Below are 15,823 nucleotides of genomic sequence, written 5' to 3' on the forward strand. Positions count from 1 at the left end.
ATAATAGGCCAAATAAGAACAATAATATTAATAATAAATAAATAAAAACTACGAAACTTTTCCCAATAAATATTTTTCCAAATTACTTTTAAATTACCCGAGGTGCTCAACTACCCAGATACTCTCTGGACTGGAGTTCCAAAAATGGGGCCCTGAAAATCGAGTGGGAAACCTGTCTTGGTTCCACTTCTATGTGTCACAACAGAATTATCAGCATGACTAGTCTCATAGCTATGTAGTGACCTATTGTCACTAAAATAGCTCTATAGAATGTAATTTGTCTCTATTTTCTAGTTGTATCTAGTTTTGCTTTCTCTCCAACTATTTTCTAGTTATTTTCTTGTTCTATTTTTTTCATAGGTGCCAACGTTTGTGCCAAATTGTGCTAATTTGTCTCTATTTTTCTAGTTTCATCTATTTCTTCTTTCTCTCTAACTGTTTTCTAGTCTCTTTTAGTTCTACTTTTTCACATGTGCCAAATTATGTGCCAAATTGTGGCAATTTGTCTCTATTTTCTAATTTTTATCTAGTTCTGCTTTCTCTAAAACTATTTTTGAGTTTATTCTTGCTCTGCTCTTTCAAAAGTGCCAAATTAATCCTAAACATAAACAAGACAATCCCAATTTTTTTTAAAAGGAACTTAAAAACATTTTTTTTCGTCACTGTTTGTTGAGGAGGTAGAAATAATTTTAATATCCTGTTCAGTATGTTTAACAGCAATCTCAATCTAACCGTTCCACTCATAAAGGAATTAAATTGCTACTATCTAGCTCTATCTGTTTATAGATGATTGACTTCCGTATCTTTTGGTTTTATAGGTACTAAATTAATTGTCAACAGAAACATTAAAATGCAAGAAGTTCTTGGTTTTGGCGGTTCATTCACTGATTCAGCCACTTTTAATATTGCCCAACTGTCAGAATCTACTCAGGAGCGACTTCTTGGGTAAGTATAGCGAAAAGTTTGGTTGTAGTTCTACTTCAAAGAGGGAGTGCCTGATTTACTGAGAGTTCAACTGCCTTGTCAATTCCATTTCCATTGAATTCTCCATGATTAAATCTCCGTGCTCTCTAGATGGACTTTAAAATAATTACCCTGCCTAGGCAACTTAATGATACAGCTACCCTATTTGGTGTCTCCAATGAAAATGTTGCTGGGGTAGCACTTCGGTCAAAAGCCCGACGATAGGATTTAAAGATATTATATTGAATTTTCAGCCAGCTAAACCAGCCAGGTTGCAGCCAGTATGAAACGTATTTTTAAATGTGTCGGGAAGAAAAAACTGACTTGGCAGCAAGTGGAGCCATAAATTTACATGTAAAAACAAACAAGAAATTGACCTAATAAAAACAAGACCCGTCTTTTTTTAATTGTATATAATACACAGGAAAAAAAGCCTTTGACTATTTCTTAGTTTGAATCTGGTAAAGAACAAATCGTAGGGGGTCAGGTAACTCAATCACTCAAATATGACATCATAACCTAGAAAAGCAACTTTTCTATATTTCATATAAAGCCTCTTGCATATGAAAATGTAGTTTTGTCAAAATTGCATTTTGTTTTAACATATTTTGTTTTCAATGAAGTTAATAATGGTTATATCTACCCTAGATGGCGTCATTAGAAAATTATACGTGACGACATTGCAGGAATGTGTCAGGTAATGAAATCAGAGAATTACGATATCATATACCGTGTCAAAAGAATATACAGGCGTTATATCATCTTGTATATGAAAATGCAGTTTTGTAAAAAAAATTGCATTTACTTTTAGTATATTTTGTTTTTAGTGACGTTATTAATGGTTATAATCTACCCTAAATGGCGTCAAATAAAAATTATACTTGACAACATTTCAGAAAAATGTCGAAAAACGAAATCAATCAATTACGATATCATATTCCTTGTCAAAAGAAGATACAGGCGTAATATCATCTTGTATATGGAAATGCCTTTTTTTCTAAACAATTGCAATGTCTGTTAAAAATTATGTTTTTGTTTTACATTGAATATTATGTAGATATAGCAATATTCTTTCAAATAAGCCCTTGGACAGCTCTCTATGGTATTCCAATGCCCCAGCTGGCAATTGAGAAAAAGAAAAAAATAATAGAGGAGACATCAGTGCTACCAATGCGGAAATTGATTTTCCTTGTTCTTCAAGCCAGGGATTGTAAGTTTCCTGAATAGGGTTTTTTGCCATGGCGATTCTAATGGTGTATTTTTGTTTCAATCTGATCCCATTGCCTGGGGATTTCATGTTAATTTCCTAAATTTCCATTTTTAAATGTGATTTTAGTTTTGGTTACCATGGGATATGGATTGTTTTAACTAGATTGCAGCTACAACCATGATCTGCATCTTTTCATAGCAGGGCTGCCAAGAACAATAATTGAGTTTGAGAAAAATTGTTTGTATTTATTCGGATTCCATAAGCGTACTATGTTTTGTTTTACGGCTGGGGGGGTCGAGGCATTGTTGATTGCGAGAGAGGAGAGATGTTTGGACAACCAAGTTTATACTTGGGAAAAAGGGGGAAATTATTTTTCCTGACTTGCGTAAAAGATTGCACGCCTCGTCTTTTGTCTTTATTTTTACTTTATATACCTGTCGTTCGTCATGCTCTCTACCTACTATTCAATAACTTGACAAAATTGACGGAGTTTGGTACTCCAGTTATGTATATATTCGCTTTGTCTTCGTATTTTATAAATTTTTCCTCTTCTTCTCTTTATTTTCTTTCTTCCTTTTTCTGTTTTATCTTATAAGACTTCCGTATCTGTCATTCTTCATTCTTTCTTCATTTTTTCTTTCTTGCTTATTCGTTTCTCTTACTTTTATTAGGTCTTATTACGGTCCTGGAAGTGCGGAATACACATTAGGGAGGATGAATATTGGCGGTTGCGATTTTTCTTCACGATTGTATACATACGCAGACCAAGAAGGAGATATAACTCTATCCAGTTTTGCTTTACAAGAAGAAGATTTGATGTACAAGGTATGTTAATTGACATATCTTCTTTTTGCTGGGGTTTAAACGGGAAAATAACATTGCTTGATGAATTACTGTATTTTTTGCACTGTTAATTTTTTCTTAAAAACAGTTGCTTTATTTAGCTGATTAAATAAAAAAAAGTTTTTTTTTTAACTGAAAGTAAGGAACGGCATTAAAACATAAAACGAACATAAATTGTTCTGTATATGAAAGGGGCTGTCCTCTCTTCGACACCTCACTGTTTACGCTAAAGTCTTCATTACTTTAAAAAGTAGAGTTGTGACAAAGAGTCAAACTTCAGTGTAAAGAGCAAGGTGTTGAGGGGACAGGTGTTTGAGGGGACAGCTCTTTTTATATACAGAATAATTTCTGTTCGTTTTAAGTTTTAATGTCGCTTCTTACTTTCAGTTAAAAACTTGTTCTTTTTATTTAATGTGTAAACATAGGTTCAGACTAACGCAGGTTCGAATTTGACTCACCCGCACTTGAAAAATTAAAACAAATTTGCATATTAATCTTACAAAATCCCCCCTCCCCGTCTAAAATTTCACCTTGAAAGTTCATCTCCAGAAACTACCCTCCAGAAATTACCAACCAAAAAAATTCCCACTAGACAATTCTATTCTAGCCGAAAATTTCTTGCTGACAATTCCGCCTGATTTTTTTTTCTTAGCCCACTTTCATTTGAAGAAGAATTGATTTTCTGTTTGTTTTTAAAATCCCGCCGCAATCCCTCCTCCCCCCCCCATGGAAAATTCTTCCCGCAAATACCCCCACCCCCTATTAGAAAGGTGCTCCCGCGCAAAATTCCCTCTTGGGAATTTATCCTGTGGGAAACTCTCCTATAGAGAATTTCTCCCGTGGAAAATACCCCTACCTAGGGAAATATACTCTAGACAGTTCCAACCCGGTAAATATTTTCCCCGGACAATTCCTATTAATATTTCCACATGTAAAATTTAGTCTGCAGAAATAAAGTAAGACAAATAAGAGGAATTTCTCATAGGAAATCTGGGAAAATCCCCCCGTGCAAAATTTTTCTTGGAAATTTCACCTCCTGGAACTTCCCTCCCAACCAGAAATGTATTCCCGTGAAAAATACCCCCGGAGAAAATTCACCTCCCTCCCCGAAAATGTCTGTAAACTTCCCAAAAACAAATACTAAACGACTAAACGTAAACAAAGGACAAATATCATGACTTACAAACCTTTTCCTAAGGGCCATGGGGGTTATGCCATTCTCAAAGACATAGTTACTAAGCTTTTCAACTATGTTGAACAAAATGACTATCTGAAAATTTTGATCAAATGACTTTAGGGAAAAAGCAAGGTGGGAGGAGGGCAGTTACCCTCCAATTTTTTTGGTCATTTAAAATAGCACTATAATTTTTAATTTCCATTCGAATGAATCCTTTCTCAATATTCTAGAACTATCGATTCGATTATCCCTGGGAAACACACACACACAAAAAAAAACAAATAAACACGCATCCGTGATATTTTTTCTGGCAAAAAATACAAAACTCCACATTTTTGAAGATAGGAACTTGAAACTTTTACAAGAGGGTTGTTGGATACGCTGAATATGAGGGTGTAATTTTCATCAAGAATCGTTGACTTTTGGAGGTGGTTTCCTCTTTTTTCAAAAATCAGAAAAAGTTTTCTCAGGCTCGTAACATTTAAGAGGTAAGACTAAACTTGATGAAGTTAATATATTTAAAATCAGCTTAAAAATCAAATTCTTTTGATATATCCATTGGTAATCAGGCATTTGAAATGTCAATGCCATATGACAAGATTCAAAACCAAAATCAGGCAAATTTCATCGGGTTCGTAGCTTTTGATGGGTAACACTAAACTTAATGAATCTTGTATAGCTGGAATCAACATAATCAGCTAGTTCTTTTGATATATCTATTGATATAAAACTTCTTTTTTTAGAGTTTTAGTTACTATTGAGTCGCATCGCTCCTTACTTACAGTTCGTTACCACGAACTGTTTGAAAATGTATTTATTTATACATTTCACAAAGTTTTAAGTTAACCTGTGAGCACTTAGTTCTCTTTAAGCCTCGTTTCTTTTTTAATTGTAAACAATGGTAACTTAAATACAATCCTGACAAATTATTTGAAATGCAGTAAAGTTCTTTTTATCTTCTACCTACAAAAAAAACGAATTTCTTTTGAAGGTTCCTATTAAAATCGGTTCTTTGTTACCTAGGCTGATGTTCTTTACAATAAAAAATCGGAATAGCAAATTGCTAGTTTTTGGACTCAAAGGCATTAAAAGTTGCAATAGCAGCTTGCTAATTCTGATACCCAGGGCAATCTAATAAATTCGATCCTATTTCTGACAAATTCTTCTATTAGGTTTCAAGGAGTGGGTCAAAGTTTTTTTTTGCGTTTCGTCCTTGGTTAGAGCAACCACGGATACTTGGTGGCTTGCTTAGTTGTCTTATTCTTGTGGCTTTACATTTCTGACCCTTAGAGGAGGGAGTAGAGGTATTGCATAAATGAATATCTCATCCCCTCTTTCTTTGGTCCAATTTCTTTACCTATGTTATCCGAGCAAAACGCTTATGGGCAAGTAATGATCCCATCGGTACCCAAAACGTGTAGGCTACTATCATGTTATCTACATTACTTATTATCTACTTATTAATTTTCCTAAGTGCCAAAATTAGCGATTGGTATACCCAATTTTTTATAGTTCTTGATATTTTTATAGTTCTTGACTTACAAAATTTGCGAGTGGCTTCTCTGTCCTCAAGTCCTGAAAAACCTAGCTCAGACCTAGACCTAGCTATCAGACCTAGCTATATGCCAACAACAAATCCCAATGAGCCCAAGCTTTTTAGCAATGAGTGGCAGTGGCGGATCCAGAGGGAGGGGGAGGGGGAGTGAGCGCCCCCTGTAGTAGTCTAAAGTAGTGTAATTTACTTAAGTTTGCGTTAATTAAACTTGCTCCTAACGCAAGTTTATCGGATCAACCTATGTTGCGCCCCTCCCCTAATTTTTTTTTTCGGATCAACCTACTTTGCGCCCCCCCCCCACCCTAAAAAGATCCCGGATCCGCCCCTGATGAGTGGTATAGCTAAATTCAGTCCTTTAGTATCTGAATTTGGTGTGTTTAAATCTAAAGCCATGGAAGCAGCCTGCTAAATTTTGTAGCCAGACAATATTTAAAATAGGGGAGGCTGATCACTGTTATCATTGCTCAGTAAGATCAACAAAGAAGAATGAATGCCATGGTACCACCGGTAAAGAATATGACCTGCCCGTGGGGTCGGTACTTACGAATTTTATTTGCTAGGAAAGCCATTGGTTAGTGTAGATGGCACTAGGTGGAAGGCATTCTTGTAGCGTAGGAAGTTCGCAGTTTCGTGCAGTGTCGTTACTAATCGTCTTTGGGGGCGGGGGCAAGAGATTCTACCGACTGGCTGGCCATTTTTACCGACTTTTTTTTGTCAATATAATTAGCCTAATGTCTTTTTCAAATACAATACGTAAATTCACTGCACGAGTCGGTAAAACCGCTGCATTTACCAACCGAGGTTTAGATTTTGGTAGATATCATGTCACTATTTTAATGATGATTATTTCACCAAATAGAAAGTTGTGGTGCCATCTGTAAAATCACGGCAGGAGTCAGTAAAACTGCTGTGTTTACCGATCAAGTTCAAAATTTCTGTAGATGATATGTCAGTATCGTCGTGGTCTTTATTGAACCGATGAGAGAATTTTAGCAGCGTCGGAAAAATCGTGGCGCAAAGCGCCTCGATTTTACCGATTTTTTTACCGAGTGACCAAAAAACATTGAGGGAGGGGACGTCCCCCTCCCCCCATACCTGACGGCCCTGGCTTCATGTATACAGGGTATCGGAGGTTCAATCAAACAGTTCGTGGTAACGAACTGTAAGTAAGGAGCGACCTGGCTCAATGGTAACCAAAACTCTAGAAAACGGGTTTTTTATACCAATAGATAAATCAAAAGAATCATATTTTAATGCTGATTTCAACTATGTACCTTTCATCAAGTTTAAAGTTACCTGAGAAATCTTGGCTGATTTTTAAATAAAGAAGGAAAGAAATTCTCAAAATTAGAGAACCTTAATGAAAATCACACAATCATATTCAGAATATCAGAGAACCCTACTGTGGTGTTTTCAAGCACCTATCTACGAAAATGTGTACTTTTCCATTTTTTGCCAGAAGAAAGATCACGGATGCGTGTTTATTTGTTTTTTTTTTTTTTTCCCCAGGGGTATTAGTATCGAACCAGTGGTCCTAGAATATCTTGGGAGGGCTCATTTGAACGGAAATTAAAAGTTCTAGTGCCCTTTTTAAGTGACCGAAAAAAATGGAGGGCAACTAGGCCCCCTCCCACGCTTATTTTTTTCCCAAAGTCACCCGAACAAAATTTTGAGATAGCCATTTTGTTCAGCATGGTCGAAAATATGATAAATATTTCTTTTAGGATGACTTAATCCCCGAAGTTCCCAGAGGGAGGGCTAAAAGTTATGAACTTTACCCAATGTTAACATATAGTATTGGTTATTGGGCAGTATACAGAAGTTTTCAGGAGGTTTGTTTTCTGGTAGTGGGAGGGAAGGGTGGGTCGGTGGTTATGTTGGAGGATCTGTTCATGAAGGAAGTTTTCATGGGGGAAGGGAAATTGCCATGAAGGGGGCACCGGACTTGCCAGCATTATTTATCGGTTATTGGGAAGTATACATCCATTTTCAGGAAGGATTTTTTCTGGAGGGGGGGCTAGAGGAGGGGGTTACTCTGGAGAATATTTTCGTGGAGGATGTTTCTTTGGGGTAAGGGACATTTCTATGAAGGGGGCACCGGATTTCCAAGCATTATTTAAAAAACGATCAGAAATTAAATAAAAAAAAAAACAATTTTTTTCAACTGAAATGTAAGAAGGAATATTAGAACTTAAAACGAACAAAAATCATAACGTATGTGAGGGGGTTCTCCCCCAAGTCAATAGCTCGGTCTTTACGCTACAGTTTTTTTTTAGTGCTTTCAAAAGAGCTATCTATTCTAATTAAACGGCCTTTGTGATTCAGGGGTTTGTGAATCAAAATGTTTTTTTAACTTTTAACGTAAAGAGCATGGTATTGACTAAGGGAGAACCTCTTCATATACGTAATAACATATACGTAATAAAAAAAACAATAAAAAAACAAGCGATACGGCTCAATAGTAATCGAAACTTTTAAAAACGGAATTTTGATGTCAATAAATGTATCAAAGGAATGTGTTTATAATGCTGATCCTAAATATATAAATTTTATTAAGTTTAGTATTACTCATCAAAGGCTACGAGCCTGAGAAAATTTACTCGATTTTTTAAAGAGGGGGAAACATCCCCTACAAGTGAAAGAATTTTAATGAAAATCACACCGTCAGATTCAGCGTATAAGAAAACCCTATTACATAGGTTTCAAGCTCATATCTGCAAAAATCTGCAACTCTGCATTTTTGGCCAGAAGAAAAATATACGAATATAGAAGTTAGTTACGTAAGTTAATTTGTAAAGACATCCATTTAGCAAAAGAAAAGTAAAATTTTTATGCAAATAAAAGCTGCATTAACTAAAAAACGATCAGAAATTAAATAAAAAAAACAAGTTTTTTAAACTGAAAGTAAGGAGCGACATTAAAACTTAAAACGAACAGAAATTATTCCGTATATGAAAGGGGCTGTCCCCTCCTCAACGCCTCGCTCTTTACGCTAAAGTTTGACTCTGTCTCACAACTTTACTTTTTAAAACAATAAAAAAAATTAGCGTAAAGAGCGAGGCGTTGAGGAGAGGACAGCCCCTTTCATATACGGAATAATTTCTGTTCGTTTTAAGTTTTAATGTCGCTCCTTACTTTCAGTTTAAAAAACTTGCTTTTTTTTATTTAATTACTTGCCAAAACGCTTATCCTAGAAAAATAGAAATTACTAGTATGTGTGAAAGAAATACAGAGACAAAACTTCGTTGATTTGTTTATTGATCTTGTCCTCGGTTCCATTTGCTGACTCTCTGGGGGAGGAATTAGCAAGCTGTTATCCCAACTTTAAGTAACTTCAGGTCAAGAAATCAGAAAATTTTTACCCAAATTTTAGATCCTAAGGAGTACCAGCCTTACGAATCAAAGGTTTGATTTTGGTGAGACCCTAGTATTGAACAAATAATTTATTTAAGCCTTATGACTACATGAGATACACCGCTTTTTTTGTTAATGATTATATCTGTATTTCCCAAGCAAAGCAGGGCTATCTTTTTTTCCTGATTTATACAGTAAGGTATGTAAAAAACTCATAAATTGTTGGACTTAAAAATAACAGTATGTGCAACGGTAGAAAGAGCGATGGAATAAGGCTTATTTTTGCTTCATTATCCATTGAATAGCATATGCTTAGAAAAGGGAAATAATACAAACTTAAATAAAGTATCAGTTATTCTAATTGATTACAATGATTAGTTCCACACTGAACTTCATGTTTTTGGTACACGCACGACGGATCGAATTTCCCTGACTATCAAAGTATAATCGCCTACGGAACAAGTACTGACAAAACTCTCCAAAAGTGACCCCGCGTACCTCAGTGCCTCTAGACGCAAAATGTTGTACTACTTAATCGCTCCGAGCCAAAGTACTTTGTTCCGGCCAATAATTATGCTAGAGCGTGATTCAGGCGACGAGTGACCAGGATGAATTGTGTAACTACGGTTTTTAGTTGCCAGGTTGGCATAGGTATACAAAGCGTCACTTTTTTGTGTGGAGAGGATAGGTTTTGTCAGTACTTGTTCCGTAGGTGATTATACTTTGCTGACTATTAACACACTTTCCTGCATCAATGACGCATGCCAGCTCCGATATGTACAAAGGGGACTTCAGTTACGTTAACCTTATCTACATAAGTATTTACTGCGGTCATTAGCTTTCAACTTAAGACATTTCTTATTTATATGAAATTACTAATCATTCCAAAGTGCAAATTGGCTATACTGTTAAACTAGATTGGTTGTCCCTTAAAAAAAAAAACAAAAAAAAACAATAAGCCAACTAAAATCATAGATATTGTGTAAACATTACATAAATGTACATGGACTTTAGTGTTAAACTAAATTGGCTTAAAAAAACACCAGCAGAACATTAAGTTCACTAAAAAATTAAATATTAAATTAGAAATTAAATTAAATTGGAATTAATTAAAATCTATTAAAATTAAACGAAATTCATTAAAAATTAAATTGGAAACTGGATATACTGTTAAAATAAATTGTTTGTCCTATCAAAATAACAAAAATACAACGACAATAAGCCAAATAAAAACATAGATATTGTGTAGACATTACATAACTGTACATTGGCCTTAGTGAAAGTAAGTTGGCTTAATAAAACAACAGCAGAACATTGAGATCACTAAAAAATTAAATATTCTTTAACCATTACATAACTACATATTGGCTTTACTGCAAAACTAAATTGCCTGTAAAAAAAGCAATAATATTATCCATGGGCGCCCATAAGCTGAATTCCAGGGGGGGGCAAACCTCATCTAATTGGCACTTTCGGTGATATATAATAGAAATCTCCGAACAAAAATACAAAAATAAGGCAGCATCATTCAGCCAGGGAGGGGGGCGGGAGCCCCCCCCCTGCCCCCCCCCATATGGGCGCCCATGATATTACCTAACTGGACATTAACTTTGCCGCTAAACTTCTCAAAAACGAAGTCAATTAAAAAGTGGATATTCTCTGACACTTCCAAAGTAAAGATTGACTTAACTGTTAAACCAAATCGGCTGTAAAAAAAGAAAAAAAAACATTGAATCAACCAAAAAGAATAGATATTCTCCAACCGAAAAAGTGTAGAAGAACAGGAAGACAAGTCTGCGAACCAAAATCAAAATATTTGAAACTACGATAATGACAGAGATCAAGCTTGATTCTGAAGCGTTGGCGCTCCAAAGGACGGAGGAGGATTGGCTAGATTTTTTCCAGAGAAATTGCCTACGGATTCTGACCGTACTCAAACAGTAAGCTGTACGACAAATGTGGTTCACTCCCATTCTCTAGGGCTATATTGAGATAAAGGTTGAGATGGCTAGGACATGTTGTGCAGATGAAGCATGACAGATTGTCCAAAGATTGTCCCTGTTGGCCAACCGTCTAGGGCCAAAGATAAAGCAGTCATCCATTGTGCTTCGTAAGCCAAGGGAAGATTCGTTAAACATTTCCCAGAGGAAGTTTCCACGGATTGTTTCAGTTAACCGCTTGGCTTGGACCAACCGAGAATATGGTCGTCCCTGAATGTGGTAAGAAGAAGTCTTAAGGAAGGATTTGAAAGAATTTTGAACTTGGTAAAGAATGAAACTGTTAATGGACTGGGATGGAGGATGAGCAGGCACTTGAGTTAGACTATGTGACTTGGTGCTATGTGACTATGTTAGACTACTGTGCTACATGTGACTATGTGACTATGTGACTACGGTACTATGTGCTACATGTGACTATGTGACTTGGACTCTGTGATTTTTTAGTAGTTAGAAGTAGTAGGATTATATACCTTGACATTCGTTTTGCTGTTAAACTAAATTGGCAAACCAAAAAAGAAAAAAAATTTCTACCCATTACGCAGGTGTACATCAACTTTACTATAGACTAAAGTGACAGTCCAAAAAACTTACAACGACAACGACAACAGCGAAACATTGAGTCATCCCCAAAGATAAACATTCTCTTACTGCTACATAACTGAAATTGGCTTTACTGTTAACCTGACTTGGCTATCCAAAGGAGTCTTCTAGAAAATCTTACATCTCCAGCTAAAGCCGTCGGTAAAGAATTAAAATTTCAGAAAATTGGAAAATGTTTGAAAAGGGCACAAAGTATTCATTCAGTCAATGGTCTCTACCCCGACGGAAGTGAAACAGATCACTGGTAAAGAGAAAAAAGAAGAAGAACATTACTTCGAAGAAAGATTTTTCTCATAAGATAATCTATCTTCTCCACAAGGTTTCACATCCATCAATTTGCTCTTGTTTAAATTAATTCATTTTTGGATATGTTGATGTCAGTGTAAGTCATGACTATTATGAATAAAGTTACCCCCTATAACCCCTACCTAGAATTAGTCTTTTTTTCCAACGGAGAATATTTCATAATTTATCATCTACATTTATTGGTTTAAATATGCTAGTCAAGAAGCCTAAAAATAATGCCCCCATCCCTGTTGAAGGTCTATCCTATGAAGACTGTGTATTACACAGGGGCAGATCCAAGATTTTTTTTTTGGGGGGGGGGCCTCAAAATAGGTTGATCTGATAAAATTGTGTTAGGAGCAATATTAATTAACACAATCTTGCGTTAATTAAGCGAAATACACTACTTTGGACTAACTTAGGGGGCGCGCGCCCCCTCGCCCCCTTGGATCTGCCACTGGAATTATACAATTTTTACTAAACTAGCAGCCTGTCTATATAAATGAGACACTAGTAATTACTATTAAGAATTTATTTAATTACTAAAATTATATTCCATCTATTTTGATACCTTTACAGTCATATACAGAATTATGAGGTCAGGCCATGGGCTATAAATATAGGGGGAATTTGGATACGGGTGAAAAGCTAACAGAGAGAGTGACTAAAAAATATCCTTTGGCTAATACGTTAAATTATGGAGCGTTTAATATATCCCAGTGGTTGTTTCACAACTTTAAGATGAACACAAAGTTGGCGCTTGCTCCATTTAATATCATTTTAAGGAAAACAACCGCAAAAAATATCCTTTGGCTAATACGTTAAATTATGGAGCGTTTAATATATCCCAGTGGTTGTATAACAACGTTAAGATGAACATAAAGTTGGCGCTTGCTCCATTTAATATCATTTTAAGGAAAACAACCGCAAAAAAAGGAATCGCACCAGATGCAGCAATTCTTCTCATTTCAGCAATTTTTCATGTTCTAAAGCAACAGCTTTTGAGCTCTGTTACTATAATTTTGGAAAAATTGAGAACTAATGAAAACAACTTCAAAGTTCTTCTTCCTCACAATATCACCAAGTAACATCGTACTTGGTAAAGTCATACGAGTGAATTTTGAAGAATTTTGAAGTAAAAAATATCTTCACCATAAGAAAAACCTTTGTTTATCATGAGAAAAAACCTTCAAAATATCTAACTGAATGCTGTAACTGTATTTTGACTCATAGTTATAGTAATTATTTATTTATTAATTGCTACAGCTAGAGCTGTTTTTTTGTCTGATAAACTTCTGAAGGTCACGAGTAAAATTTGTCAAATTAAGATGCTTGAATTCTTCGAGCTGTATTAAGCTAATTCATTTTCGTTAAGCTAAGCCAGTTGTATTAAGCTAAGTCGTACGAGTGAATTTTGTGTTAGATCAAATTAGGTTGTAAAGTTGTATCAATTTGTTTCGTGTCAAGTCAAATTAAATCATATTAAGCAAGAAATGTTTTTGAATTGCCTATTCATTCTCAGATTCCGATGATAAAACGGGCGCAGACAATGTCAAATAGAGAAATAAAGCTTATAGCCAGTCCTTGGTCAGCCCCTGCCTGGATGAAATCTAACAACGCTCTTTATGACAAGGGCTATCTTTTACCTGAGTACTGGCAAGTTTGGGCTGATTACATTTTGAAGTAAGTTGTCTTTAACATACTTATCTATGATCTTCTCTGGCTATCAAACCCTCCCCTGCCCAAGGGCGGATCCAGGACCTTTTTTTAGGGGGTGGGGGGGGGCAAAATAGGTTGATCTGATAAACTTGCGTTAGGTGCAAGTTAAATTAACACAAACTTGCGTTTATTAAGTAAATTACACTACTTTAGACTACCTTAGGGGAGGGGCGCGCCCGCCTCGTCCCCCTGGGTCCGCCACTGCTCTGCCCTTCTGCAATTATTGTTGTTGATGAAATATTTCCTGTAAAGTGTGCATTTAAAATTTGAAAATACAGAATAACACTAGGGTAAATAGTGCGAATTACCTAGGGCAACAAAACTGAAACAGAAGTAGTATATACCCCCATGAATACTTACAATCCTGGTACCTTGGCGGCTTTTCGGATCTTTCCATGCTATTAGATAATGTAACAAGACCTTTTTATTAATAAGTCAAGGATATCTGAGAAAAAAGTTCGGATGTTTTCTGGAAAATAGAAAAGCGCCAAGCTACAAGGACCGTCAGTATTCATAGAGGCATATACTACAAACAGAATCAAATCAAAACTAAAATAACAAGATTAAAAACTACAAACAAATTAGTACTGAGTGTAGAAAAATGCTATAATTAAGGAGAAAAAACAAATATCCGCCCGGCGGACAAGGTAGAAAACGGCTGATGGACAAAAACTGTCTTTCAATCTCCCTAGGCATTTCTCGCTAGACCGTACTTCGATCTCACTAGAACGTACTCAACGAATAAAAATCCTGAAAGACGAGTGGTTTGCATGCAATGGATGTACTTAGCCATTTAAATTGAATTTTTGTGTCCCTTAATTTAAAGCTGTTTTATTTTTCAAACATATGTACTCATGTGAAAATCATTTTGACCACGATGAAAGACAGCAAAGATATAAAAGGAAGTAACCTTAGTAACTGTAGGAGAAAAACAAAGACAGTTTCATATGGACTCCAGCAGTTGCTTTTACTAATTCCTTGTGCCCAAGACGAAAGAACACATCTAACATTTTAATATTCAAGAGAAGGGCTAACACTAGATAATTCTGCAGTGATGCCAATGTAACACCTCTTAATCAACAAAAAATATTATTATTTTTAATAATAATAATAATGCAGTATGTTATAATAATAATACAATATTACCATATAATGCAATAATACTCGTAATAATAATGCAATAATAAATAATGCCATAACCAAGTTGAAACAAAAAATAAAATTTTAATATTCAAGAGAAGGGCTAACACTAGATAATTCTGCAGTGATGCCAATGTAACACCTCTACATTAACAAAAAATATAATTAGAAAATTTGCACTTAAAAGCAACTGTTATTCCGTTTTGAATCGGAATGTCCCTAGGAAACTATTAGGGAAAGTTGCTCATTTCCCCATACCCCATCGAAAGCGTAGTTTTTGTTCAGAGCAAAGCATCAAATTAATTTAAACAAATTCATTGAAATTTGAACAAAATTTGAATTATAATAAACTTGGTGAAAGTGATGAGAAACCTTGGGCGATAGCTTATCATCCCTCCTAAGTTAGAACTGAGATGGATAGGCATAGAGTACCCACCCTCCCTCAAAAAGAATGATTTTAAGATTTATAACTAACCATGTCCAAAGGACTTTCAGGCAATTGGGCAACTAAGATTGTTCATATTATTGAGCTTTGCCTACTGGGAACATGAACTGGAATTACAACGGGAGTGACGAATATAAAAATCAACGGACCGAGTTCGTTGATTTTTGGATTAGAATTAATTTGGTGAAAGTGATGAAAAGCCTTGAGCGATAGTCCATCATCCATCCTAGGGCAGAACTAAGGCATATTGGTATATTAAAGGCTACTACTAAATCCAAAGTTGACATTTTTATAGTAATATTGGACCATATAGCCATTAAATATCTTATTGAGGTAAAATAAAATGATTCCCATAAGAATTTTGAAATAAAAAATATCTTCACTATAAGAAAAATCTGTGTGTATCATGAGAAAAAACCTTAAAATATGTAACTGAATGCTGTAACTGTATTTTGACTACAGTTGACTATAGTTTTGACTACATTAATTTGGAGTTGGTAGTGTTTAAGCTGGAGCACCGAAATATTTTCAT

General features: G+C 35.4%; 1 protein-coding gene across 1 annotated transcript in view; it reads left to right on the top strand.

Moving 5' to 3' along the window:
- LOC148943393 (lysosomal acid glucosylceramidase-like) overlaps positions 1-15,823 on the top strand; it is a 117,033-nt gene that overhangs the window by 61,917 nt on the left and 39,293 nt on the right. The window contains exons 3-5 of the mRNA XM_089101121.1: positions 819-945; positions 2,845-2,998; positions 13,510-13,670. Of these exons, the coding sequence (XP_088957247.1) occupies positions 819-945; positions 2,845-2,998; positions 13,510-13,670 (442 nt within the window). The remainder of the gene's footprint in view (positions 1-818; positions 946-2,844; positions 2,999-13,509; positions 13,671-15,823) is intronic.

Source organism: Artemia sp. Qi Xiang Cuo, chromosome 15 (genome assembly GCF_049724085.1).
Source record: "Artemia sp. Qi Xiang Cuo chromosome 15, ASM4972408v1, whole genome shotgun sequence".
NCBI lineage: Eukaryota > Metazoa > Arthropoda > Branchiopoda > Anostraca > Artemiidae > Artemia > Artemia sp. Qi Xiang Cuo.